This window comes from Podarcis bocagei, assembly GCF_964188305.1.
Source record: "Podarcis bocagei genome assembly, chromosome: 18".
NCBI classification, from domain to species: domain Eukaryota; kingdom Metazoa; phylum Chordata; class Lepidosauria; order Squamata; family Lacertidae; genus Podarcis; species Podarcis bocagei.
Genome location: NC_138144.1, coordinates 8,481,359 through 8,509,265, shown reverse-complemented (window position 1 = coordinate 8,509,265; position 27,907 = coordinate 8,481,359). Strand labels below are relative to the sequence as shown.

The 27,907-nt window shown below is 49.6% G+C and overlaps 1 protein-coding gene across 15 annotated transcripts in view; it reads right to left on the bottom strand.

Annotated features, from left to right (window-relative positions):
* Window positions 1-27,907, bottom strand: part of PTPRS (protein tyrosine phosphatase receptor type S) — a 310,037-nt gene that overhangs the window by 11,580 nt on the left and 270,550 nt on the right. For 10 of the 15 annotated variants that reach the window (XM_081177568.1, XM_081177569.1, XM_081177570.1 and 7 more), the window contains 9 exons: window positions 24,433-24,480; window positions 15,660-15,757; window positions 11,259-11,382; window positions 7,535-7,710; window positions 4,722-4,841; window positions 4,361-4,515; window positions 3,109-3,394; window positions 2,394-2,572; window positions 77-203 (listed from right to left, as the gene is read on the bottom strand). In XM_081177568.1, coding sequence (XP_081033694.1) covers window positions 77-203; window positions 2,394-2,572; window positions 3,109-3,394; window positions 4,361-4,515; window positions 4,722-4,841; window positions 7,535-7,710; window positions 11,259-11,382; window positions 15,660-15,757; window positions 24,433-24,480 — 1,313 coding nt within the window. The remainder of the gene's footprint in view (window positions 1-76; window positions 204-2,393; window positions 2,573-3,108; window positions 3,395-4,360; window positions 4,516-4,721; window positions 4,842-7,534; window positions 7,711-11,258; window positions 11,383-15,659; window positions 15,758-24,432; window positions 24,481-27,907) is intronic. The other 5 variants (XM_081177575.1, XM_081177565.1, XM_081177564.1 and 2 more) reach the window with 1 other exon arrangement.

The window sequence follows — 27,907 nt, the reverse complement described above, 5'->3', positions numbered from 1 at the left end:
ACGGACTCCAGGGCACGACTGGGGGAGATTCTCTCATCTCCTTGCCGCCGCCACCAACCCGCCTCCTTCGGCTTACCCGCCCCATCTCTCGTAGTTTGGTCAGCATCACAACAATGGTGGAATTATTCTCCCACAGCATCCGCCAGAAGTCCTCTGTGGTCTCCGCCAGCGGACCTTGCGTGGCGATGTACGCTCTCTGTTGCCTGCCAGGGAGAGAGAAGGCCAATCGTCATTAAAAACGCATGTGGGCTTCTGCATACAGGACTTTTTATCGTATGTGGTGGTCTGGAAGTAAGGTTAAAGCTTGCTGGGAAATGATATACAATGAATTGAAAAGGATGTTCAAAATAACTTTTATTAAAAAAACCACAACAACCCCAGAATATAAATAAATAATAACATAAATAATTTTTTATCTATACCCCGTCCTTCCCGGTTCAGAAAAGAGGGCTTAGGGCGGCTAACAACAAATTTAAATCACTTAATTGTGATACAACAAAAAACAGCATAAAATACAGTATAAAAGCGTGAATGACAATCAATTTAAAGTTCTAAAATCAATTTAGGGGGAAATCCATCCAATAAACATTAGATGATCACCAGGGCTAGCTGGCTAAATTAGTCCTATTTGGGCCAGCAAGGAGACCAGGGGAGAATTAGCTGTGGGATCCCAGAGTGGGTAATATTCATAAAAAGGGGAAGGGGAGGAAAGGAAGGGGAATAAAAGATCAGGCTGAATTCAAATTAAAGGCCAGGTGGAATAGCTCCATCTTACAGGCCCTGTGGAAGGAGGTTAAATCCTGGAGGGCCCTGGTCTCATGGGACAGAGCATTCCACCAGGTCGGAGCCATCACTGAGAAGGCCCTGGCCCTGGGGGAGGATAGTCTGACTTCCTTAGGGCCTGGGACCTCTAAACTATGATTATTCATGGACCTTAAGGTCCTCTGCAGGGCAGGGCAGGCCAGCTTTTCTTTTGGGAATTATAGGGACAGAACTACCTAAATTGCATAGAAATTTATTCCGGTATGCTACTACAGCAGAAAGAATGCTACCTGCCCCAAAATGGAAAGAAGCAGAAGTCCCAGCAAAGGAAGAACGGATACAAAAACTTATGGAATATGCAGAAATGGCGGAACCAGAAGAATAAGAAATCAAGGTAACAAACATTTTTATAAAAGAATGGAAACGGTTTATTGAATATTGACAGATAAGTTGTAAACAGATAAAAACATTAGCAGGGTTATTGTAATAACCTGCAGTTTCACAAGAGTATATTTTTACAGTAGATAATTAAATGAGAAAGTTGAATGAATTTGGATATGCAGAAGATATTAAAAATAATAAATTTAAGGAACTGCAGAAAGGGGGGGGAAGGAAGTCAAATTTTGAAATGTTAAATTGATTGTAAAACTAATGAAATGTATAAACTTGAAAAGTATAAATTAAAACTTTTTTTTTAAAAAAAAGAAAAGACCTACATGGCTTAGGTCCCAGCTATCTGAGGGACCGCATTCCCTCATACGACCCTGCCTGGGTTTTGAGATCTTCAGGAGAGGCCCATCTCTCGCCAACCTCACAGGCCTGCTTGGTGGGGATGTGGGAGAGGGCCTTCTCGGTGGTGGCTCCTCCCAGGCAACTTTGGAACTCCCTCCCTTAAGAATCCTGTCTGGCTTCCCTCCTTGCTGTCCTTCCTCCAGCAGGTGAATACTTCCTTGTTCCAAGAGACTTTTGGGGAACTGACTGCTTTTAAGGAAAGGGCTGGTTCTGTGTTGTTTTTTATTGTGACTGTCTGTACGTCTATAATATACATGTCACATGCCATAAAGGGACCCCTGACCATTAGGTCCAGTCATGGCCGACTCTGGGGTTGCGGTGCTCATCTCGCTTTATTGGCCGAGGGAGCTGGCGTACAGCTTCCGGGTCATGTGCCCAGCAGGACTAAGCCGCTTCTGGCGAACCAGAGCAGCGCACGGAAACGCCGTTTGCCTTCCTGCCAGAGCGGTACCTATTTATCTACTTGAACTTGACGTGCTTTCGAACTGCTAGGTTGGCAGGAGCAGGGACCGAGCAACGGGAGCTCACCCCGTCGCGGGGATTCGAACCGCCGACCTTCTGATCGGCAAGTCCTAGGCTCTGTGGTTTAACCCACAGCGCCACCTGTGTCCCTTTGTCACATGCCATAGATATATGATAATCACACAATGACGCGTCGCTAGGGGTAGAGCGAGCCTCCTGCACTGTATTCTGCCCCCTTAGCTATTTCTGAAGGAAGAAGGGGGGAGGCCCATTAACCCTGCGTTGGAAAACGAGGAGGGTGGGCCAAGTCGCCCCTCCGGCTGGATCCAGCAAGGCTCTTCGCAGGCTCTGCAGCCCAGGAAATGCCAGAGTCTTACCTGTACCCATCAATGAAGCTGGAGTTGATGTAGTCGGACCCCTCGACCCCTCGGATAGGCTGCAGGCAGACCCGCGTGGTCTCGTATGGCATGATGTTGACAAGGCGGTTCTTGAACTTGTTGCATGGGAGGTTGGCGCTGATGAATCGGGAGGTGTGGGCTTTGGAGTTGGCGAGTCTCTGGCGTGGCGAGAGAGAGAGAGAGAGAAGGAAAAGCGTTAACCACCCAGGAATGACATTGTGCCAGCAAATACCGCATTTTTTGCTCTATAAGACTCGTTTTTCCCCTCCTAAAAAGTAAGGGGAAATGTGTGTGCGTCTTATGGAGCGAATGCAGGCTGCGCAGCTATCCCAGAAGCCAGAACAGCAAGAGGGATTGCTGCTTTCACTGCGCAGCGATCCCTCTTGCTGTTCTGGCTTCTGAGATTCAGGATATTTTTTTTCTTGTTTTCCTCTTCCAAAAACTAGGTGCGTCTTGTGGTCTGGTGCGTCTTATAGAGCAAAAAATACGGGTATTTGTTGGAGGTGTGGTGGGAGTAATGGCGATATGTACAGTGGTACCTCAGGTTAAGTACTTAATTTGTTCTGGATGTAATATGTGATAAGATTTGATGTTTTTGTTGGTTGGTGTTGGTGTTCTTAAACCTCAATAAAAAGCATGGGGGGGGGGGGAAGAAACCCCTAGGTATAGAGGCTGGCCCCTGGAAGCAGCTCACCTTGAATTCGAGCTCCATGCCAGTGACGTGCTCCCCAACTTCTATCTGAGCCAACTTCTGAATGTACGTGTACAGATTGCGAGCGGGGACTTCTGTGTTGCCACAGGCGACGGCTTCCAGCAAGGAGTCGTGTATGAAGCTGTACTGGTCCTCTGTCTGCACCATGTAATTTCTCTGCGACCTCATGAGAGTGACGTGGCCGTAAATGTCCACCGTCTTCTCGTGTTTTATCCTCTCCAGCATGGCGTCGATCACGATGAAGCAGCCCGTGCGGCCGACCCCAGCGCTGAAAGAAGGCGGACACAGAAGGTTGGGCAACATGTAAGGAATTATGAGTAGAAGAAGAGCATCAGTTGGAATTGGAAAAAAAAACTTGAGGATATAAGACATGGGTAGGCACACTAAGGGACGCAGGTGGAGCTGTGGGTTAAACTAGAACTAGATCTTTCAAATCATGTAACCCTGTCCCATAGCAGTTCCTGCAAAGCAAGCTTGAGTTGATTTAATTGAGAAGGCCCCGGCCCCTAAAAGAGCGCCTTCCCCAATTATCAGCTATCTTGTGCCTTTTCGGTGGTTCCCCCACTGGGGGGTTGCCCAATTAGCCCCTGACCTGCGACAGGGCCTTTTTAGTGGTGGCTCCCTAGTTGTGGCATGCCCTCCCTTGGTGGGGTACACCGGTCTCCATCACTGTTAACACTCAGGAGGGATTTAAAAACATTCCAGTTTGCTCAGGCATTTGTTTGGGAGAGGGATACTGATCTTGGCAACCCTGAGATCACTGGATGGAAGAATACTTTTAACTGAAAAATGCTTTTAGATGTTTTAAAACTATTAAAAAAAAGTTTTAACCTGTCTGACGGTGGTTTATACCTTCCCCCCCCCCAAAAAAAAACACCTGACCAGGTGGAATGCTTTAATCCTGTCTTTTAAAAACAGTGTTTTAGAGTTTTCTTTGTCTTCTATTTTAAGCCATTTTTGTTTGTTCTTATATAATTACTCTTCTTCTTCTTCTTCTTCTTCTTCTTCTTATTATTATTATTATTATTATTATTATTTATTAGATCTATACACTGCCCTTCATCCGAAGATCTCAGGCAATTTATTGTGTGTTGCTTTGAGAGATCTTGGGGGGGGAAAGCACCCAATGAATTCAACAAGGAACAATAATTAAAACTGTGTAACTACGTTTGCTTGCCTGGGCAATCGGGGGAGGAAAGGTGGGATATAAATTCAATGAAACACACATACACACCTGCAGTGCACAACAATGGGCCCTGCATCGGGCGGGTTGCAGGTCTTCACTCTCCTGAGGAAGGCTAGGAAGGGGGTCGGGTACTCGGGGACGCCATGATCTGGCCAGGCCGTGAACTGGAACTGCCGAACCTCCCGTTTCTCGCTGGAGCCGTTCTGCGGTCGGTTGGGGGTGGAGGGAGAGGAGAGACGACAGCATGAGTTGACGCTGAGCCAACGCGCAGAGCAACGGGACAACCCACAGCGCAAAGGGAACCTCTGCATAGGCGTCTCGACGCAAGCAAGCCAAGCCGCGTTTTGGAACGGGGAAGGAAATCCAGCCTTTGCTTTCTGTGTTGCCTGGGGGTTTCTGCACCTCTTACCTTGTGAAGCGAGAAGGTTCGGACGCAGAACGTGGCCAGCTCGATGGTATCCAGCAAGGTGACCTGAATCATTCCGTACGTCTCAGTGCCCCGGCCCGGCCAGTACTGGTCACACTTTATCTGGAAGGAAAGAATACATTATTATCATTATCATCACTATAAAGAAGGCTGATCGCCAAAGAATGGATGCTTTTGAATTCTGGTGCTGGAGGAGACTCTTGGGAGTCCCACGGACTGCAAGAAGATTAAACCTCTCCATTCTGAAGGAAATCAGCCCTGAGTGCTCACTGGAAGGACAGATCCTGAAGCGGAGGCTCCAATACTTTGGCCACCTCATGAGAAGAGAAGACTCCCTGGAAAAGACCCTGATGCTGGGAAAGATGGGGGACACAAGGAGAAGGAGACGACAGAGGACGAGATGGTGGGACAGTGTTCTCGAAGCTACCAGCATGAGTTTGACCAAACTGCGGGAGGCAGTGGAAGACAGGAGGGCCTGGCGTGCTCTGGTCCAGGGGGGTCACGAAGAGTCGGACACGACTAAGCGACTAAACAACAACAGTGGCTCTTTGGAAAGTGGCAGCACCATCTCAAATCTGTCCGTGCATCCGTGTGGTCAGCATAGTGGTTACTGAGTGTCGGACTAGGACCTGGGTTCGAATCACCATTCAGCCATGAAGCTGACTGGATGAACTTTGAGGACCCGGCACTGTCTTTTTCTCTGCCTAACCTACACGGCAGGGTTGTTGTGAGGATTAAACGAGGAATTTGTGGGGATTAAATTGCCTCCTTGAGCTCATTAGAAGCACAGAACAAGAACGAGGTAGGTTTCAAATGCAGTAAATACAGTGGTGCCCCGCAAGACGAACGCCTCGCGAGACGAAAAACTCGCAAGACGAAAGGTTTTTTCGTTTTCGAGTTGCTTCACAAGACAAATTTCCCTATGGGCTTGCTTCGCAAAACGAAGCTTGCCCCTGCACCCCGGACCTCTTTTTAAGCAAGGGGCGGTGGGGAGAAGATCGCTTCTTCCTGTTGCCAGCCCCGCAATCTCCGGGGACAGAGGGGAAGGCGCGCGCGCGCCTTCCCCTCTCTCCCCGGACCCCTTTTGAACCAAGGGGCGGCAACGGGGAGAAGCGATTCTCCCCGCTGCCCCTTCCCTTGCTTTAAAACAGGTCCGGGGACAGAGGGGAAGGCCCGCGGCGCTTCCCCTCTGTCCCCGGACGGTCTCCATAGGAACGTATTGATTGATTTTCAATGCATTCCTATGGGAAACCGTGCTTCGCAAGACGAAAAACTCGCAAGAAGAAAAAACTTGCGGAACGAATTAATTTCGTCTTGCGAGGCACCACTGTAAATGCAAAACTAGACGCTGCAAATTGGTTGGAACGTGACTCTCTTTCTTGCACCAGCAAATCTGAGCACTGAGCCATCCACCTGGGGGAATTCTCATCCAGCCAGCCTCTGTATGCAGAGCCCCTCACATTTTCAAAGTGTATTTTCAAGGACATAAGGACTAGAAACTTGAACTAAACACGCGAGGGGTTTTCAAGGAAGCTGAAACCCAGAACCAGATTCCGAGGTTTTTGCTCCAGATTCCACACCTGTTAAGAAAGATTCCACACCTGTCTTTTTTGTAGGGGGGAGGGGATTTGCAGCTTTTTTGTTTTCTTAAAAAAAGTACTTTTAAAAAAATAAACTTTAAAAATCAAGATCTGCTATCTAGTTTATCGTGATCAACTTTTAAGCTGATTGAACTGTTCTTAGATCACTGGTTTGAAACCCTTTTTCTGGCCATCTGCCCCCTTGGTTTCATAAGCTCACCCCCCGGTGCCCCTTACCCTATACAAATCATTATTCAGAATAGCGGTTTGCATGACCCACCCAGAAAGATAGTAACACAATACAGCTCAAAACAGTCGCACATTTACTCAAAATCCAATTAAAACGTGAGCTTAATTAAAGGAAATTGACTAACCTGATCCAGGGGGGTACCAGCTTTTCAAAGTTTATACCTCTGACACCCCCTGCCTCTTAGTGCCCCCCCCCAGGTCATCCTACCTCCCCTCAGGGGCAAGAACTCTCTGGGAGACCAGGGTTCAAATCCTCCACTCAGTCATGAGAGCTCCCTGGGTGATTTTGGGTGGCCTACATCGCAGGTTAGTTGGAGGGATTAAAAGAGGAGGGGGAGAAGGACCGTTTACACCACAACTTGAGGTCCTTTGGAGGAAAACAGTGCGGCAAAAACGCAATAAACAACAAACCACCGGATTACTGGTGACTGGAAGCGGCCGCTAGGACCATATAACACCAGTCCTGAAAGACCTACATTGGCTCCCAGTGCGTTTCTGAGCACAATTCAAAGTGTTGGTGCTGACCTTGAAAGCCCTAAACGGCCTCGGTCCAGTATACCTGAAGGAGAGTCTCCACCCCCATCGTTCAGCCCGGACGCTGAGGTCCAGCTCCGAGGGCCTTCTGGTGGTTCCCTCCCTGCGAGAAGCCAAGTTACAGGGAACCAGGCAGAGGGCCTTCTCGGTGGTGGCGCCCGCCCTGTGGAACGCCCTCCCACCAGATGTCAAAGAGAACAACAACTACCAGACTTTTAGAAGACATCTGAAGGCACACCTGTTTAGGGAAGCTTTTAATGTTTGATGTATTACAGTATTTTAATATTTTTTTGGAAGCCACCCAGAGTGGCTGGGGAAGCCCAGCCAGACGGGCGGGGTATAAATAATAAATTATTATTATTATTATTATTAGATGCCACAGCCCAAGCAGTTGCCCCTTCCCCACCGGAAAGGTGTGTGTGTTTTCCTCACCCGCGATTTCTCCTCCAGCTTGGTCATCATCACCACCGTGGCTGAGCGTTGCTCCCACACCATCCTCCAGAAGTCCCCAAAAGTCTCCGGAAGGGGCCCCTGCGTAGCGATGTACGCATTTTGCTTACGGTAGCCGTCGATGTAGTTGGCGTTAATGTAGTCACTGCCCACGATTCCTGTGTCGAAACAGTCAGAAACCAAACAGCTGCACTGAGCAAATCCTGTCCTCCAGGGACCCTGGGCGATGGCAGTGCACACGACTATATAATTGTGGAGTCGAAAGGGACCCCCAGGGTTCATCTAGTCCACCCCCCTACCATGCAGGCATCTCAGCTAAAGCATCCAGGACAGAAGGCCGTCCACAAGGTTGACCACAAACTTGACATGAGCCAACAGTGTGACGCGGCAGCTAAAAAAGCCAATGCAATTCTGGGCGGCATCAATAGGAGTATAGCATCTAGATCAAGGGAAGTAATAGTGCCGCTGTATTCTGGTCTGGTCAGACCTCACCTGGAGTACTGTGTCCAGTTCTGGGCACCACAGTTCAAGAAGGACACTGACAAACTGGAACGTGTCCAGAGGAGGGCAACCAAAATGGTCAAAGGCCTGGAATCGATGCCTTATGAGGAACGGCTAAGGGAGGTGGGCATGTTTAGCCTGGAGAAGAGGAGGCTAAGGGGTGATATGATAGCCATGTTCAAATATATAAAAGGATGTCACATAGAGGAGGGAGAAAGGTTGTTTTCTGCTGCTCCAGAGAAGCGGACACGGAGCAATGGATCCAAACTACAAGAAAGAAGATTCCACCTAAACATTAGGAAGAACTTCCTGACAGTAAGAGCTGTTTGACAGTGGAATTTGCTGCCAAGGAGTGTGGTGGAGTCTCCTTCTTTGGAGGTCTTTAAGCAGAGGCTTGACAACCATATGTCAGGAGTGCTCTGATGGTGTTTCCTGCTTGGCAGGGGGTTGGACTCAATGGCCCTTGTGGTCTCTTCCAACTCTAGGATTCTATGATTCTATGATTCAGTCTCTGCTTAAAAACCTCCGAGGAAGGAGACCTTGCCACCTCAATGCCGAATAGCTCTTACTGTCAGAAAGTTATTCCTTTCTTGCAATTTGAAGCCGCTGGTTCGGGTCCCAGATTCTGGCTGTAGAAAACAAGCTTGTTCCATCTTCCAAGTGACAACAGCCCTTCAGAAATTTGAAGATGGCTCTCATATCTCCTCTCAGTCTCCTATTATCCAGGCTAAACATACCCAGCTCCCTCAACCGTTCCTCATTCGGCTTGGTTCGCCGTCTTTTGCACATGTTTCAGCTTGTCAATAATCATATTAAACTGCGGCGCCTGGAGCAGGACACAGAACTCCAGGGGTGGTTCAACAACTTATTATAAACAACTTGGATGAAGGAATTGAGGGCCTTCAAATTTGCAGGTGACCCCCAAACTGGTAGGAGCAGCAGAAGAAAGAATTCAAGATGACGTTAACAGACTGGGGTAAAGGTAAAGGTAAAGGGGCCCCTGACCATTAGGTCCAGTCGTGACCGACTCTGGGGTTGCGGCGCTCATCTCGCTTTATTGGCCGAGGGAGCCGGCATACAGCTTCCGGGTCATGTGGCCAGCAGGATTAAGCCGCTTCTGGTGAACCAGAGCAGTGCATGGAAACGCCGTTTACCTTCCCGCTGGAGCGGTACCTATTTATCTACTTGCACTTTGACGTGCTTTCAAACTGCTAGGTTGGCAGGAGCAGGGACCGAGCAACGGGAGCTCACCCCGTCATGGGGATTCGAACCGCTGACCTTCTGATCGGCAAGTCCTAGGCTCTGTGGTTTAACCCACAGCGCCACTCGCATCCTTTAATAGACTGGGGAGCTGGGCCTAAAATAACAATTGGGCCATGACTAACAAAATGAAAGGGACAAGTGTCTGGTTCTGTACTTGGGCAGGACTAGCCAGAGGTTCTTCGCCTCTGGCTATGCGCAGGTGTGCAGGACTTTTTGGTCCTCCTGATTTTCTGAAATTTTGGTCCTCCCATCGGTACTGGCCAAAGGGACCATGTTTGCTGTGGCTGACGGGAGCTGTCGTTTGGGAACTCTGGATTGCATCCGATCGAACACCTTCATCGGTCCCGGTCTAAATTCCCTCCTTTGCTTTCGTGAGAAACGGCTTGAGTATTGCAGCAGTGGCAAGAGGAGAGAGAAAAAGAAGGGGAACCCTCGCTGCAATTCCTATCGGGGCCACAGATGGAAGCAGGGAATTAAGCGCGGCTTTGAAATTAGCAACCGTGACCCCCTTTTAATTACGCGGGCCTGTTATGTGTGGGTGTTCTCTTCCAAGCGCTCCTTTTAATTTAAAAGTATGTCAGGTCAGAGCCGCCACGCTGCTTCGCTTCCCAAGTTAGCAGAAGGCAGGGATCCTCGGAGGGAGAGCGGAGGCACTAATCACAAACCAGGTGGCGACTGCGGCTACGGCGCCTTCTCCTGCCGCTGCAGGGGCCCCCATTTATATACACATATACAGTTCAAAGAAATTACCGGTGGCGGCGGAGAAGGAACATCGCCCTTTGGTGTCTGGGGAATCTGCCGCGACCTGCTTACAAGAAAGCCGCTGGGTCCGGTTTAAGGTTCTTTGCGAGGTGTTAACTTGGTACAGGAGCTTTCAGAGGTGGGAGGAAAGCTAATCCCCTTTCCTGGCTCCTGTACAGGGTCAGTGGCGGCCTGATGGTTTAACCCTCGGCCAACTGCTTCCCTGCCCCCAGAGAGACGGCAGAGGGAGGCAATTTAATATACCTGGGCGAGGAGCAAGGATAGGGAGCAAGGGAGCTGGGTGGTGCAAAAGCCCGTGAGCGTTTGATGGGATTTCGGGTGGGAGACTGGAGAAGTGCAAGCAAACACCTTTTCCTCTCCTTCTCTACCCTTCTCTGCAGATCTGAAGCCCAAGAGGGTTTCATGACGAGATGAGCTGTCACAGAAGTGTAGAGATTGAAAGGCACCCGATTGAAAGGTCGACTCCCAGCAATGCTGGAATCGCAGCTGGGAAGCACTGGAAACGAAAAGGGCTAGAGGTTTTTGGGCCGACAAAACTCACAGACTGGGCAGGGAGGGCAGAATCTGTGCTCCCTTCTCCGCAGATGTTGTTGAACTCTCAAAGGCCACCATACCTGACCATTAGTCATGCTTGCCACTGGAGCCACTGGGAGTTAGAATCCCAACAGCACCTTGGAAGACCTGCAAATTCTCCATTTCTTTTTCTGGGAGGTGATGTAATTTCCTGATCAATTAGGTGCATAACCTACGGACGCTGCTAAGTGCGCACTGCCCGGTTGCAATCCTGATAATAGCCCTGAAAGGTAGGTCAGAGTTGATCAGCAAGTCACCTTGAAGCTTCTGGGATCAAGGACTTAAAGGGGAAAGGGGTGGGAGGAGACTCACAGAGCGCTTTGCAAGTCTCCCCGCACTCCCCCTTTAAGAGTGGGGGGTTCAAAAGGGGAGCGCATGGCAACTTGCAAAGAGAGGGATTCTGACAGGTGGGTGGCCCCACTCAACTGTCAATCATGTGATGTCATTTTCTGCCGGTAAGAGCTGTCGGACTGCGGAATGGACTCCTTCCTAAGGTGGTGGACTCTCCCTGCTTGGGGGGCTTTTAAAATGTTACAAATACGATCTGACAAAAGCTTGAAAAATCTGACCTCAGCCCCTCCTCCCCTTGCGACAAAGTGGTTCGTACCTTCAATGGGCAGCAAAATGACGCGGGAATGGTCGTAGGCGATCACATTGGCGTAGCGGTTTTTGGGCTTGTTCACCTCGAGGTTGGAGTGTTCCCAAGTGAACTGCTGACCCGGGTCAATGGACTGCAGGAGCAGAAAGAGACGAACGTCAGCGAAAATTCCACGTTTTGTTCCAAAATATAAGAGTAGAAGCTAAAGAGCAGCCGACTTCCCTTTCTCCCAGGGAGCACGACCTGAAAAGAATTCACAGGCGCAACCAACATTGACAACTCAGAGCCAGTGTGGTACAGTGGATAGAGTCTCCAACGACTAGGCCCTAGGAGAGATCAGGGTTCAAATCCTGCCACCTTGGCCACGGAAAAAGCTCGCTGGGTGCTAGTTGCTGCCTCCCTCAGCCTAACCCAACTCTGAGGGGTGGTGTTGGGATCAATTGAGCAGGGGGACACCCATGTACACCGCCTTGATCTTGGAGGAAAAGGTGGGGTGTAAATGGAATACAGTGGTGCCTCGCAAGACGAAAAGAATCCGTTCTGTGATTCTCTTCGTCTAGCGGTTTTTTCGTCTTGTGAAGCAAGCCCATTGAAGGATTAGCGGATTAGCGCTATTAGCGGCTTATCTGCTGATCGGATCAGCTGATAAGCGGCTTAGCGGCTTAGAAAAAGGGGGGGGAGGGAAAAAAAACCAGCAGGAACTCGCAAGACATTGTCGTCTTGCGAAGCAAGCCCATAGGAAATTCATTTTGTGAAACACCTCCAAAACGGAAAACTCTTTCGTCAAGCGAGTTTTCCGTCTTGCGAGGCATTCGTCTTGCGGGGCACCACTGTATATAAATATATCAGAATGGTGTCTGGGGAATGGTGTCTGGCGAGTGAGCAGGGCCACAACACCCTCTTCTCCTTCCCATCAATTGCCAATCACCTGCCGCCATAATCTGCCCCCAAAGGTAGGGGGAAACATTTGCACAAATCTCCTTTGACGTGCTCCTTTTTTCCGTTCTTGCTGTAGTCCAACGAGCTGGAAGCTACGCTAACAGATGCTCCCCTCATCACTGGGGACCTCACTGGGTGCGGCGGCAGCGGGGGGGGGGGCAGTCGTTGCCTCTCAGCCTAACCAGGGCCGTCTTAAGCATGCCCAAAGTTGTTGGCCTTTTTTAAGGAAAGGTTCCCTAGAGTTGTCAACCTCTGCTTAGGAAAAGATTACCTCTGCTTAGGAAAAGAAAACAGGAAACGTAAGGAGCACAGCAGAAAAAACCAGCTGGGTGCCTCGCGGTATGAGCAGCGTGCGCTGGGCAGACTTCTCCATGCCCATATGCCAATCCGAGGCACGCACAGCGGAGCTGCCCTCCTCAGCACCTTGCTGGCTCGTTCTCCCTCGAACTCGCGGCGCAGAGCCGCCCGCAGCAGAAGACGGTCGGTCGGGCTCTTCCCAAGACTCCGACGGACGGTCGGTCTCTTCCCCAGACTCCAACTCTCGGCCCCGGATTCTCGGCCTGGCGCCCGGGTGCCCCGCACCCCTAGCACCCATGGGTAAGGCGGCCCTGAGCCTAACCTACCTTCCAGGGGGGTTGTTGTGCAGGGGATTGAATGAGGAGCGGAAGAGTAAGACTAGGCATGCTACCTTGAGCTCCTTGGAGTAAAAGGTGCAATATATATGCAACAAACAAATAGGATGCTGTACTAAATGGGCCGTTGACCTGTTCTCTAGCAAGACTCTCCTTATCTTCTGAGCAGCTCCAACCTACCTCCGCAACCACACTCCCTCTCCAATCTTTCACCTCCACATTTCTTTCATTAGGTGTGCTGTGGTTTTTTTTTGTTTTTTTAAAGTATCTCCAGATCCGTAGCACAGGAGGAAGGCTGCCCTGGAAAAGCGCCAATATTACATTATGCAGATTATCTGCTGGCAGGGGGGTGGGCAATGGGAGGGGAGAACTGGCGGAGAGACAGAGAGAGAGCACATTAGGCTTCTCTACGCTTGCTTGCCTTGCCCGAGTGCTGAGGTGGGTTAGGAAAGATCCCAGCAGAGCGCTGAGGAGCTCTTCCCATCATCTTCCCAGCAATTAGCAATTCATACGCTGAAAGACTTTTGGTTCCTAGCATTTTTTAGTTGTTGACGAATGCATCCAACCACCTGCCTCTTTCTCTGCCAACCTGTGGGTGGGCTTCTGCCATTGCTCATCTTGGTGCCCTTCCTGGCGCCGTTAGGTCCAATTCTCAGCCCCTCTTATTCTGAGACACCCCCCCCCCTTTGCAAATCCTCCTTTTGGCTGACTTTTCTCACCCCCTACACAGAAGCTGCTGTGGGCAGATGCACAGTGGTGTAGCTGCCTGGGATCAGGGAAGGGGCAAAGACCCGTTATTAGTGCTGCAGCCTCCCGTGGCTGCATGCAGAGAAGGCAGAATCTGTTGGCCTTCCAAGGCTCGGAGGCAGAGGATTGGGGGCAGGACAATGATGAGCAGTCAGAGGGAGAAGACTAGGGTGGGAGGAGATGTTGGAAGCATTCCTCCATCTTCTCTCTGCCCCTGTTCCTTCTTAGATTAAGCATTTCTTTTACTTCAGTGTATTATAAAAAGTTATTTTGTACTGAGTATGAACTTTTGCGAAAGGGACTGTGGTCTAAACCACTGAGCCTCTTGGGCTTGCCGATCAGAAGGTTGGTGGTTCGAATCCCCGCGACGGGGTGAGCTCCTGTTGCTCAGTCCCAGCTCCTGCCAACCTAGCAGTTCGAAAGCACGCCAGTGCAAGTAGATAAATAAGTACCGCTCCGGCGGGAAGGTAAACGGCGTTTCCGTGCACTGCTCTGGTTTCAGTGTTCCATTGCGCCAGTAGCAGCTTAGTCATGCTGGCCACATGACCCGGAAAAACTGTCTGCGGACAAACGCTGGATCCCTCGGCCTGTAAAGCGAGATGAGCGCTGCAACCCCAGAGTCGTCTGCGACTGGACTTAACTATCAGAGGTCCTTTATCTTTATGAACTTTTGTATATCTTTGGACAAGTATCTATCGATCTATCATCTATCTATCATCTATCTATCTATCTATCTATCTATCTATCTATCTATCTATCTATCATCTATCTATCATCTATCTGTCTGTCTGTCTATCACACAGTGGTACCTTGGTAGTCAAAACGCCTTACTTGTTGAACAAACCGGCTCCCGAATGTCACAAACCCAGAAGTGAGTGTTCCGGTTTGCGAACGTTCTTTTGGAAGCCGAACGTCCGACGCAGCTTCCGATTGGCTGCAGGAATCAGAAGCCGTGCTTTGGTTTGCAAACGTTCTGGAAGTTGAACAGACTTCCAGAACGGATTCCGTTTGACTTCCAAGCTACGACTGTATATTAAAAGAAGCTGAAAAGGTGACAGGGCTTAGCGAGCGGGAAGAGTCTGTGGCAGAAGGCAGCCCAGACTCAGAGGCAGGTGAGGAGGGTGACCAAGAGGCAGAGATGACACAGGCTGGTGAAGAAGCATAGCAGTCTCCCCTCCTCCTGGTCTCCCAGGACCAGAAGAGGTATGAAGAGGGTGGAGCAAAGAGAGACAGAGCCTTCGGCTGCTGGGGAAGGATCTTGCAACTGCCTCACTGGGACAAGACTTACTGGGAAGAAAGGTAAAGGACCCCTGGACAGTTAAGTCCGGTCAAAGGTGACTAGGAGGCTGCAGCGCTCATCTCGCTTTCAGGCCGAGGGAGCCGGCGTTTGTCCGCAGACATCTTTCCAGGTCACGTGGACAGCAGGTCTAAACTGCTTCTGGCACAACGGTACACTGTGACGGAAACCAGAGCAGCGCATGGAAACGCCGTTTACCTTCCCGCCGCAGCGGTACCTATTTATCTACTTGCGCTGGCGTGCTTTTGAACTGCTAGGTTGGCAGGAGTTGGGACAGAGCAATGGGACCTCACCCCGTCACGGGGATTCGAACCTTCTGGGAAGACTTGCTGTGCTCACTAGGCATGCACTGGGTTTTTTTTTGGGGGGGGGGGGGTTGAATGAAGAGTTCACTGACACAAGTGGTTTTTCTTTATTGCTGACCTGCTCCTGACACAGAGTCTTACTAGAGCTGACCAATCAGCACGAAGGTGGGGCTTTTCAGCCACTAAGAGGCTCGCCCTTTGATCTGATCGGAGCCAATCCGAGAGGACGGAAGCGAATCGGTGCCTGACAATGGGCTCCTGGAGCTAGTCCAGAGAAGAGGCATAGGAAGAACGCAGAGTAGTTCTGGATGCTCCAGAGCTAAATGTTTAAGAAACATGCAGAGGACCACAAACACCCCCGGGCTTGCCGTTACGGAGCAGAGGGCTGCAATTTTAGGCCGCGTCCCCCATAACACATAGCCCCATCCTCCACCCCACCTATGATGTGTTCCCCCCCAATCCGCTGCCAACCCATAATGCTCCTTCGTACCTCGTATTCCTGAGAGAGCTTCAGGTTGTCGTTGGCCTTGAGGTGCTCTGTGTGGTCTGCCAGTTCCGAAATGGGGATGGGTGGGTGGCTCAACATACCTATTGGGGGGGGGGGAGGAGACAGGTGGGGGGGAAGAGAAGTGGGAGGGAAAAGTGGCCTTCAATTTTTTTAAAAAAACATACACCGTTCCGTAGCAAACATACAATTCAGATTTTTTAAAAATTTTATTTTCGAAAACAAAAAACTGCAATGAAAGGAGGGTTAGAAAGGAGTGCGGGGGGGGTGGGGTGGGTGGGGGGAGAGAGAAACTGTGAGGGCTCGAAATTGTGTCCTTGGAAACTGGAGAGGGAAATGAAGAGAGTTCTTTCCCCGTGATGGCCCCGTTCTCGACATTTATCGATAAATCGGAAGGGAGGGGAGGGGATTTATTCCCCCCTTCGTTTTTGTAAAGAGAGACGAACTAACAAAAGGAGCAAACGAGAACAGAAGAGAAAAAAAGATTCTGATAGCAGGCACTTCGCAGCGATTCCAAAATGGTGACGTCGCGAAGGGAGGGTGGTGTCGGGTGGAAGGAAGCGAGGGAACTGCCCCCCCTCCAAGAAAAGCAAAACAAAGTCGGCAGAACGCCAGTGCCAACACAGCAAACAAACGATGTGTCAAGGGCAAAGAGGGTCATTGCAATGATAAATAATACTAATATATATAGAAACCCAGATAAAAACAAGACACACCGCACAGAGGTTTCAAAAGGGGGGGGGTATGGTTGACTTGGCCGGTGAAATGAGGAGAGCGCGATGTGCCTGGGGGTGGTGCTGGAAATGGAGGACGTAAAGCAGAGGTTTCCCAAAAGGTAAGAGTGGCTTTGTCTTGCCGTGAAGATAAAGGAAGCAGCTGCAGCAGGCAGCCAGAATGGTGCCCCCCCCGGAGGTAGCTGCTTTGACTACAACTCCCATCATCCCTGACAACATCTGGGTGGGGGCACCACTTGGGGAACACCTGGTCTGTACCGGCAGGCAGCAGCTCTGCGTGGTTTCCGGCAGCCTGACGACAGACTCGTGCAAATATTCTATAGAGAGAAACTACCTTGCACTGAGTCACTGAGCTCAATATTGCCCATGCTGTTCAGAGCTGAATCTCCAGGGGTCTCTCCCAGCCCTACTTGGGAACTGAATTTGGGGCCTTCTGCATGCCAAGCAGGTGAGCTGTGGACCTTCCCATAAGGGCTCTGGAAGGGGAGAGCTTCCGTAGGAATAATGCCGTAGTAGTGCATTGCACCACAATGCACACTACAGAGGATCGGGTGTCATTTAAATGTTCGGAACTTGCCTTTGAGGCAGAGGGGGTTCACAGCACCCTCCCCTAATCACACCTAACATTCATTCATCTTCCCGGAAGAGCCCATTTCTGAGTCACTAAGAGGCTCCTTTCTCTCCGCCATTTGGGGATAAGAAATTGGTCTTGTGAAAGCTGCCGCCCCAGCTCATATCAGAGGTTTCCTGAGAACAATGCTATAAAATGCAGGATGTAGTTATCACATGGGGAGGGGGAGAAATGTTCTACTGCACTGGGGGGGGGGGTTAGATTTCTCCGCTTCCAAAAAAATCGATGCTTATGGAAAAGGTCACTTGGTTGAACCCAATGTTAAGTCCTACTCAGAGCAAACCCATTGAAATTAATGGGTGTGACCGATACCCATTAATTTCAATGGGTCTATTCTGAACAGGGCTTAAGTTGGCTACAAACCACTTCTACAGAATTTTGGAAATGTTTTCCCACTTCTTTCTCGCACAGGATTTTTTAATAAAAAAAAGTCAGGCCTCTTTATTGGAGAGGGTGTTTGTTAAAGAGACTGCATGTCTTCTCGTGGTCATTTGCAAATCTGGAGGAAGGAAACCCCCTTGGTGGTTTGGTGCTGTTCCCCTCGAAAGGAGGGCAGAATCTGTCCAATGAAACTATTCCCAGATCTCTAATTCTGCTGCAGTTTTTTTAAAAAAATAGCAGCAGTTTTGGATCCTTCTCCCCAGGAAAACTGGGGGGGGGGGGCAAAGCAGAGCCATCAGTTCAGCAATAGCCCCCCCCCATCTACGAATAAGTCTAACTCCCTTTCAAAGCCACTGCTTTAAAACAGATGGCCGTTGCTAAAAGTCCTTCCTTTTATCTGTCAAAAATCTTCCAACATTCGCCCTGCTGACAAATGCCAGTGTTCAAAATGCCTTTGCTTAACCTGAAAGACTTCAGCCTGTCTTCACATGTCTGAGGTTGTTGGGCAAAGGACAGAACTCATTCCTCCTTTTGAAATTGGGCAGCTGTCCCCCAAACCCTTGTACCCCTTTCCAGTTCTGGTAGCTGTTTAGGTATGAGATCCACAGGATTTTTCCTTCTCTCTGAAATCTGCAGCTAGTGTGTTTGTGTGTGTGTGTGTGTGTGTGTGTGTGTGTGTGTGTGTGTGTTAAACCAGCCCCGGCAAACAGAATTTCAATATGATTAAGAGGGCTACAAGGGAGTCGGTGCATGAGAATGACGCCTGGAATTGCAAGGAGAAATAGAAAAAGCGGCGTGTGCATGAAAATAGTATCTTATTACATTTTTTTTTAAAGATTCCACACTGCTTGAATTTGTGGAAGGAATGTGAGGACGCAGAATCAGCGCCGCTAAGGAAACGTTCACATTAATTAAGCTGATTCATTGTGGAACCATCTTATGACAATGCATAGATCCAGAGAAGTAGGTTACTGCCTAGAAAACGCCGTGGCATAAATCAGTTACAGCCCAATTTCATGCATGCTTACTCAGTGGTGACTTCAGCAGGACTTTACTTCCAAGAAAGGACACATAGGACTGTCATCTTATAGCAATTCTACACTTTATTCCGAAAAGGGGGGGGGGGCGGGCAGATTTCTGGACTCTACAACAACAGACAGTTGCAGATGAGCTGTGTATTTCGGTTCTAAATGTTCGCCTTATGTAAAAACATCTCCTTGCAGGAAGCAAGCTAGCAAATCAGGGCCCAAGGAGTCCCATCCCTTTCTCCCTAACCATGATAACCTTCGGCAGGCGCAAACTTTTGCTTAATAAAGGGGAGCACTCAAAAAACAGCTCCCTCTCGCCTGCACTTAGACGCCTTATGGTTTCACTGCCACAGATGTCTTTCCGGGGAATTGCAGTTTGCAAAAGAGATAGGTGCCGATCTCAGCAAAGCCCGCAAATTCTTGGGAGTTCTCAGAGAGAACCTATGGCAGTTAAACCGGTTTAAAATTTGCAGTGTAGGCATGTACCCTAAGAAGGCACTCTCTGACGGTTGCCTAGATGGGACAAAAAATATTTGGGGGTTGTGTGTGTGTGTACAATGGATCATCAGCTCTGCCTGTCAAGTTCCAAAGGCGTTGAGAGCCATGGGGAGTCAGTTGGTGGTCATGGGAAATGAGTTGGGAACCATGGGAAGTGAGCTGGGAACCATGGGAAGTGAGCTGGGAACCATGGGAAGTTCATTCCTCCTTCTGAGAAACCACTGCTGTGACATGGGAACGGGAAAGGGAGAGGTGGGGGGAGATGATGGGGAGCCATGGAGAATTTCGAGCCCTATTGGGGGTTGCATGGTTAAAAGCAGCATCAAGCAGCAGCGGCAGCATAGCAGTAAAATAACCTGAGAACTCGGGGACAAAGGTGGCAAAAGCTAGTGCTGTATTCACCAGTTTTACAGTGTGCTTTTGCAAAAAGCTGGCTTTCTTAGTCACCAAACCCGGCAAGGAAGAAAGACTGTAACATGTGGAAGGGGTGGAGATTGAGAAAGAGGGTCTCTCTGCTCCCCTCGGAGCCAGAAAACACAGGAGAATAGCAGTTGTCAACCACCCAAACCTAGCCGATACCTCTGTAGACCTGAAAGGGCAGATTAGCTAGGTAAATACATTTCCTGCTTTGATTAGTTTTTATCCAGACCTTTGGACTTCATAAATGCCCCCCAAAACGGCTATGCAGACTCCTTCCTGAAACCTCTCACCCAACTATTCTCCTTCTTCAACCCTGGATCCGGAACAGGTAAACAGACGGGGCCTACAGTGTCTACTCGTAAGTTCAGACATTCAGTTCAATGGGCGGGACTGCAGCTTTAGCTACCCAGTAAGATCAGTAGCAGTGAAGCCTTTTGCGTGATTACTCGGGTGCAAGTTTCCCTGAGCTCGATGGGGCTCAGTCATCTTTTGCAAGTGGACTGCAAAAAAAACCTACCAAGGAATAAAAAAAGTACAGTCATACCTCGGGCTGAAGTCGCTTCAGGTTAAGCCTTTTCAGGTTGCGCTCCGCAGCGACCCGGAAGTAACAGAGCACGTTACTTCCGGGTTTTGCTGCTCGCGCATGCGCAGATGCTCAAAATGACGTCACAGACATGCGCGGAAGTGGCAAATCACAACCCGCGCAGACTCGCGGATTGCGTTCACTTCAGGATGCAAACGGGGCTCCAGAACGGATCCTGTTCACATCCAGAGGTACCACTGTACTTGAAATTCCTGGGGATTTAAGCGGACACCTATGAAAGAGGCCAGTAAACCCACCCCCCAAAAAGTAAATTGTGTTTACTTCTCATGGGAAAGGAGCAAGTTAAGTAACAGAAGACCTCTGTGAGTCAAAAGTACTCATCCACAGAGGAGGATGCCCACTGTATCTCTGAATGATTCATTACCCTCAGCATACCTCTTTCTCTTCGGGCTCCCTGCAGATGAGTTAACTTGCACTCCTGATGGGGAGATGCAACAGAATTAGCCCAGCTCAGAGAAGGCTGACTGTTGCAATCCTGTGCAAAGCTTGAGGTGGGTATATTTTCAAGTTTAGTGTCCGGATCAAGGGAAGTAATATTCCCTCTCTATTGTGCCTTGGTCAGACCACAACTGGAACACTGTGTCCAGTTCTGGGCAGCACAATTTAAGATGGTTATTGACAAGGTGTGCAGAGGAGGGCGACCGAGATGATTATGGCTCTGGAAACCAAGCCTGATGAGGAACGGTTGAAGGAGCTGGGTATGTTCAGCTTGGAAAAGAGTAGACTGAGAGGAGATACTATAGCCAGCTTCAAATATCTGAAGGACTATCCCATGGAAGATGGAGCCAGCTTGTTATCTCCTGTTCCGGAGGCTAGGACCCGAATCAATGGATTAAATTATGAGAAAGGAGATTCTGAGTCAACATTAGGGAGGATATTCTGATGCTTAAGAGCCATTCGAGAGTAGAACGGACTTCCCTCACATGGTGATGGACTCTCCTTCCTTGGAGGATTTTAAGCAGAGCTTGGATGGCCTGGGCGATCTAGCAGAAATTCCTGAATTTCAGGGGGTTGGACTAGATGACCCCTGGGTCCCTTCCAACGCTACAATCCTACGATTCTCCCCATTCACGAGAGTTTCAGAAACACCCCAAGTTTCCTCAGGCTCCCCTTGCCAACTTGGGGACCGCAGGGGAAGCATTCTAATCCCCCAAACCACTTACAGGTAGGTAGCCGTGTTGGTCTGCCATAGTCAAAATAAGAAAATTCCTTCCAGTAGCACCTTAAAGACCAACTAAGTTAGTTCTTGGGTTGAGCTTTCGTGTGCATGCACACTTCTTCAGATACACTGAAACAGAAGTTGCCAGACCCTTCAGCAGCTTCTCTTTTCTGTTTAGAGTAGAGAACGCTGATCAGATGTTTGAGCAGCTTCTTAGAGAAAGTGTTGCATAGTTTTCTTGCATATTCAGTGGGATACGTGGATTGTAGAGAAGCTGCTGAGTTGCAACTCATTACCAAACTTAAAACCATGGAGAGACCTGGTCTGAAGAAAGACATTGGATTCTTATCTCATTATACATGACTAAGCCATTTTTCACCTTCTCACCCCTTGCCTTTTCCTGTAAGACCTACTGCAGTCGTTAAGAGTCGTCAACAGGCTCATCTCAGCTACCTGCCAATCTCCCATTCCCACCACCCTTCTGAGTAATACCCCTCCCCACCTTCTCACTATATAGAAGGATCTGGCAACTTCTGTCTCAGTGTATCTGAAGAAGTGTGCATGCACACAAAAGCTCATACCAAGAACTAACTTAGTTGGTCTTTAAGGTGCTACTGGAAGGAATTTTTTTATTCCCCCAAACCACTGCAATTCCTCCTTTGGATTCCGGTACCAGTCCCTTCCCGCAAGGGTTGCTAGGACTGCGGGAATCTGGCTTTAACCACCTATCTGCTTCTCGTACTACTTTCTGCATTTGGGTGCATGGGAGAGAGAGGCCGCCCCTCCCCCCTTCTCTCTCCGCACCCTCGCCGCCCCCCCCAAACCCCACATTTTGCTCAAAGTCAAAGCAGCTTTCCGGGAAATCAAGCTGTTGACCGAGTCCATATTTTCTGGCTTTGAAAGAGAGAGATCTTAGGGGAGAGAGTTCTCATCTAGCGTTTCAAATCCCTTGAAATCTCCTTAATCTTGTTATTGCAAAGAATTCAAGCTCCTCTCTCTCTCTCTCTCCACCCCCCCCCTTCACTCTTTCTACGAGCCGGATCATTTGACGGACAAAATCGGCCCAACATCTGCTGCCTAGACCAGAGGCCTTCCCTGCTGCCGCTGAAGTAATTGCAGCTCAATAGAAGAGGCCTGCTGTTGCTGCTTGCTTCCTTAAACAAAAAGCAAAAAAACAAGTAAGGTGCTTAGTAAAACGATGGGCTCCAGAGAGGATTACAGGCCCCTGGAAATTCTTCTGCAGCTGAGCAGTTACTGTATTTTTCACTCTATAGGACGCACTTTCCCCCCTCCAAAAATGAAGGGGAAACATGTGTGCGTCCTCTGGAGCGAATGCAGGCTTTCGCTGAAGCCTGGAGAGTGAGAGGGGTCGGTGTGCGCTCCCCGGGCTTCAGGCAGCTATCCAAAAGCCTTCGGAGCCCAGAGGGAGTTCCCGCCGGGCTCCGAAAGCTTGTGGATAGCAGCCTGCAGCCCGGGGAGCGCAGCGCCAACTCCCGCTACGCTCCCTGGGCTTCAGGCAGCCATCCGCAAACCTTTGGAGCGCGCCCCCAGCCCCGCAAGCTCCGGGAGCGGCAGCAAGGCTGCGAGCAACCTCGACGCCGCTCCCGGACCTGTTCTGGGGGCTGGGGAAACTTGGGATTCCCCCGCCCCAGCCCCGCGGCTAAAAACGAAGCCAAGACAGCGAGCGGGATCCATCCTCCCGGCTGGAGAGGTTGCGCGTGGCTAAAGAGGAAGCCAAGACTTCTTTGCTCTTTGGGGCTGGGGGGGGAATAATTTTTTTTCTTTATTTCCCCCCCTAAAAACTAGGTGCACCCTATGGAGCGAAAAATACGGTAATGGTCGTGAGTTGTTGTTTTTTTGCTCCCACTGTCGTGGAATGCCAGCTCAGGGTTCCTTTCCTAAAAGACTCCCACATTTAAAGCATATGCGCCTCCCCCCCGCCCACAAAGAAGCCTGGGAACCATAGTTTGCACAGGGCGCGGTGGGGGGGGGGTAAACTAGGATGCTGGGAGCTGACGAACGTTGTCTCTGCTTCTGAGATGGGAAGCAGCACCTAGCACAGCTTTTCTCGTCCTGTGGGTCCCGGGATGTTGTTGAACTACAACTCCCATCAGCCCTAGCCAGCGAGGCCAGAGCTGAGGGATGATGGGAGTTGTAGTCCAACAACATCTGGCGACCCAAAGGTTGAGAACTGCTGAATTTCCTATACATCAGGGGGCGGGGAATATTTTCTCAGACTGGGGGCTGCAGTCCCTAACAGGAAACCTAATGTGCCCTCCCTAGGCGAGGAGGAGATGCAGGCAGAGGGCTGCCCCCCAACTTGTTCCACCCCACTTCCACACACAAAAGACCCCCGGAGCGAGTCCTGGGAAACAGCTGACTGCGCTGGCTGTTCGAAGGTGGCCCTGAATTCTCTGAACTGGCATACAAGTGGGGGAGATGGGGGAAATTAACTATCGTAATATATAAATGCAAAATGCAAACACGTGGGAGGGTTGCATCCAACTGAGTTCCGCTCAAGAGTAAACCCATCGAACCCAAGTTAGCCAAGACCTTTAACTGCAATGGATCTACTCTGAGTAGGGCTGCAACCCCACCTGCTCATGAATATGCCCAATTGCAAAACATAATCCCAAGGGAAGTGAGGTTAGGATTGCAGCACCAAGTCGTAAGTTAGCAGTGTCCATTAACGTACATGGGTTTACTCAGAGTAGGATTTAGTTGGGTGCAAACCAAGGAAGCGAATGAAAGTGACTTTCATAGGCTCACTGATTTCCACCACACGCTTAGTTAGCGGTACCCACTGAGATTAATGGACCAAAGACAATTCATTTCAATGGGACTGTCGCTGGATACAACCTGGTGGGTCTACTCTTGAGTAGAATTCAAGTTGGATACAACCCACCGGCTGCAGTCCTATAGGAGTAAATCCCATTGAACTCAACGGGGCTGACTTCTGCGAAGGTTATGCGCAGGATTGCAGCGAAACGCAACACACTGGTCCAGTCGCAATTTCGACCGTTTTGCAAAAAGCCTTTTTGTTTCGAGAACTGTAAAACTGGAAGCACGGTTTGGAAATGAGACAAGCAGCAGCACGGGGGACGCAATGGCCAAAGCCACAGATATGCAGAGAGAAAGGGGTGTGAGAGTGAACATGGAAGGAGGAAAGTGCAACAGAAGGAAAACAAAATATATATATTTGGGGGGTGGGGAGAGGGGGGGAGGTCGGGTGGCGCTGAGAAGAAGGGGGGGGGGAAGCACAACCAATGAAACGGACAGGAACGAAAACACACAGGAACTAACTTTCAAGGTCAAACTCAGGGTCACTGAGGGGACTGCTCAGCCCAGAATCTGCAGAAAACAGGAAAACAAAAAAACAAAACAAACAAAACAAAAACAAAAAAACAAAATATATAGACTTTTATAAAAAAGGAAAAAACACTACTCAACCAAGAAAACAGGAAACGGAAAAAAGCAACACAAAATCCGAGAGGAAATGAAAGGTGTTTTCTTCTTCTCTCCCCTCCCTCCCCCCCCCCCCACTTTTTTCTCCTTTTCACAAAGGGTTGGGCTTTGTCTGTTTTTTGGCCACGTTCTTGGGTGTGTGCGTGGGGGGAGGGGGGCAGGACTTAAAACAAAAGGGTTGCTTTGTTTTATCCAGAATCTTACCCCACCTTAAGCCCCTTCGCCTCCCCCACCTACCCCAAAAAGCGGCTGAGCAATGAAGAAACGATTGAATGCATATCCTGATTTCAAAGAAACACTGAGGAAAATTTGGAGGAGGCGACCCCCCCCCCAACCATCAAAGTCTCATTACATGTTAAATTTTGTGTTAAAAGTTAGGCATGGGAAAATCTGTTACTTTCTCCATTTCCTCCTGTCTTAAGTCCAGCTCTCCGCTTTGGTTTGCAAAAAGAAAACGGCAATTAAAAACCCATCAGCGTTTTAAATGCAGATCAAATCCTAACGCACAAACGTTCCCGTGCATTTTAGCCCAGTGCGCGCACTCTTCGCAATGCAATCTCCCCATAAGCGACACACCCTTTTGTACTGTCGTTTTCTCCAACGCATGCATTTCATTTCGTTTTTTTAAAACCACGCTTTGCCCTGATAACCTAGGGGTGAAGAACTACAGTGCAAAATTCGGAGGGAGAGAGAATTGGCAAAGGACGGCCACCTTTTCCCGGTTCTCCGACTCTTTTGGAAAGTTTCGGTTAGTAAGGGCTGCCGTTAAAGATGAACAGGACTGGATCCCCTCTCTCCCTCCAACATTTGAGAGGGAGATATCGATTCCTCTTGCTCTCCGATTTCTTCTCCCCCAGTGATCCTGCCAATAGCACCAGCGGATGTGGCAATGACTCTTTTTCGTCCTTGGTACCGACAGTTTGCTCATTGTGCAGGAAGCCACAATGGAGACAGAGCCCTCTCCCCATTGAATAATAATAATAATAAGCCCATCTGACTTGCAGGCCCCAGCCACTCTGGGCAGCTTTTAACAAATATAAAAGCCAACCAGCTTGGGGGACAGAGTTGCCTACTGCAGGAGGGAGTTCCACAGATTAATTATCACTGCATTAATGAAGAAAGGGTTTCTGTCCTTTGGTTTGGCCAAAGCAAGGGGGAACATGCAAGCAGGCTGCAAAGGGGAAGAGAAGAAGGAGGAGAAGAAGAAGAGGAGGAGGAGGTCTGGACTTGATATCCCGCCTTTCACTCCCCTTAAGGAGTCTCAAAGCGGCTAACAATCTCCTTTCCCCTCCTCCCCCACAACAAACACTCTACAATACGATAATCTTTATTGTCATTGTCCCATACAGAACAACGAAATTGAAAAATCTACATAAGACATTCAAAAACCAGCAAGCCTGCTATCCCAACCTGGTTAGCCCCCTAAAAACTCTGATACCCCATTTTTAAAACACAATATACTCCCAGAGAGACACCTTACACTGCGTTTAAAACCAAAATGGCATTTGGGTAGAAACTGTTTCTCAGACGGCTGGTCCTAGTCTTTATAACCCTGGACCTTCTTCCAGAAGGCAGAAGCTGAAAGAGATCATTTCCGGGGTGCGTACTATCCTGTGCTATCTCTGCAGCTTTCTTATGGCACCTGGAAGCGTAGATTTGATCCAAGGTGGGAAGAGTGCGCCCAATTATTCTCTCCGCAGTCTTTACAACCCTGGACACCATTGGTTTTCCTCCTGAGGTGAGTGGGGCTGAGAGACTTCAGAGAAGTGTGACTGGCCCAAGGTCACCCAGCAGCTGCATGTGGAGGAGCGGGGAAGCGAACCCCGTTCACCAGATTACGAGTCCACCGCTCTTAACCACTACACCACACTGGCTCTCAAAGGAGCTCCAGGTCAGACACAGATGATTCCTCACCAAATGCCCAGAGATGCCAAACGTCGACATACTGTTCTCTGCTTCTGGGATGGGAAGCGGCACCTGGCAGCTTTCCTATATGTCAGGGCTGGAGAGCCTTTTCTCAGCTTGGGGGGTGGCTGCCTCGCATGCCATAATGGCAACTTTATAATAATAATAATTCTATTATTTGTACCCTGCCCATCTGACTGGGTTTCCCCAGCCCCGCTACTTGGGGCTGCATGCTTTCGGTGGGCAGGCGAACGAGGGAGAGGAGCAACGGATGCAACCCCATTGCCATAGAATTGTGGGTTGGAAGGGACACCCCTGGTCATCTAGTCCAACCCCATGCAACGCAGCAGGCTGCAACACAGCCATGCAAAGAAAATCTGAGGCGTTCCTACACAAGCTGCAGGGCAAAGCAAGAAGTACGTCCTGGATTGATTTGGGCAAAAGCAGTCACTGGGTTGATTCCTGCCATATAACAGCCCTCGGAATTAACTGATATTCCTTACACTGTTATGGGACGCGGGTGGCGCTGTGGGTTAAACCACAGAGCCTAGGACTTGCCGATCAGAAGGTCAGCGGTTCGAATCCCCGCGACGGGGTGAGCTCCCGTTGTTCGGTCCCTGCTCCTGCCCACCTAGCAGTTCGAAAGCACGTCAAAGTGCAAGTAGATAAATAGGTACCGCTCTGGCGGGAAGGTAAACGGCATTTCCGTGCACTGCTCTGGTTCGCCAGAAGCGGCTTAGTCCTGCTGGCCACATGACCCGGAAGCTGTACGCCGGTTCCCTCGGCCAGTAAAGCGAGATGAGCGCCGCAACCCCAGAGTCGGCCGCGACTGGACCTAATGGTCTGGGGTCCCTTTACCTTTACCTTACACTGTTATGCAATTATGTGTGCATACACCTGCAAGCGAGTGAGTGTGCGGTATGTATGCATGTTAAAAGCAAAACCCCAAACAAAACAACACGGGATCATTCCTAACCACACGCAGCAACCGGAAACCATGGAAAAAGCCAGGGTGAAAAAGTTAAAAAAATAAAATAAATAAATACAATTCACTGAAAAAAAAAACAGATTCTCTCCATATTCTCTCCATTCTGGAGCTAGGCTTTTAAAACTCCCTTACTCCTGATCTCCTGTTGAGTTCAGGAGCCTGGGACTCTTAGAAATAAGAATTAGATATCCACAGAATCGCAGAGCCGTAGAGTTGGAAGGGACCCCAAAGATCATCTAGGCCAACCCCGAAGAGGTGTCCGTTAGGGTACTTTTCCATGAACACCTCTCCTTCCAATTTGCTCTACTAAACCCAGACATTTCTGGGAGGTGCTTCGGGCATTTTTTCTGGGTTCCCCGTTTCCTACTTCAGGACTGAGGAACCATCAAAACCACACTCACTTGCCAATCAGTTGGCATG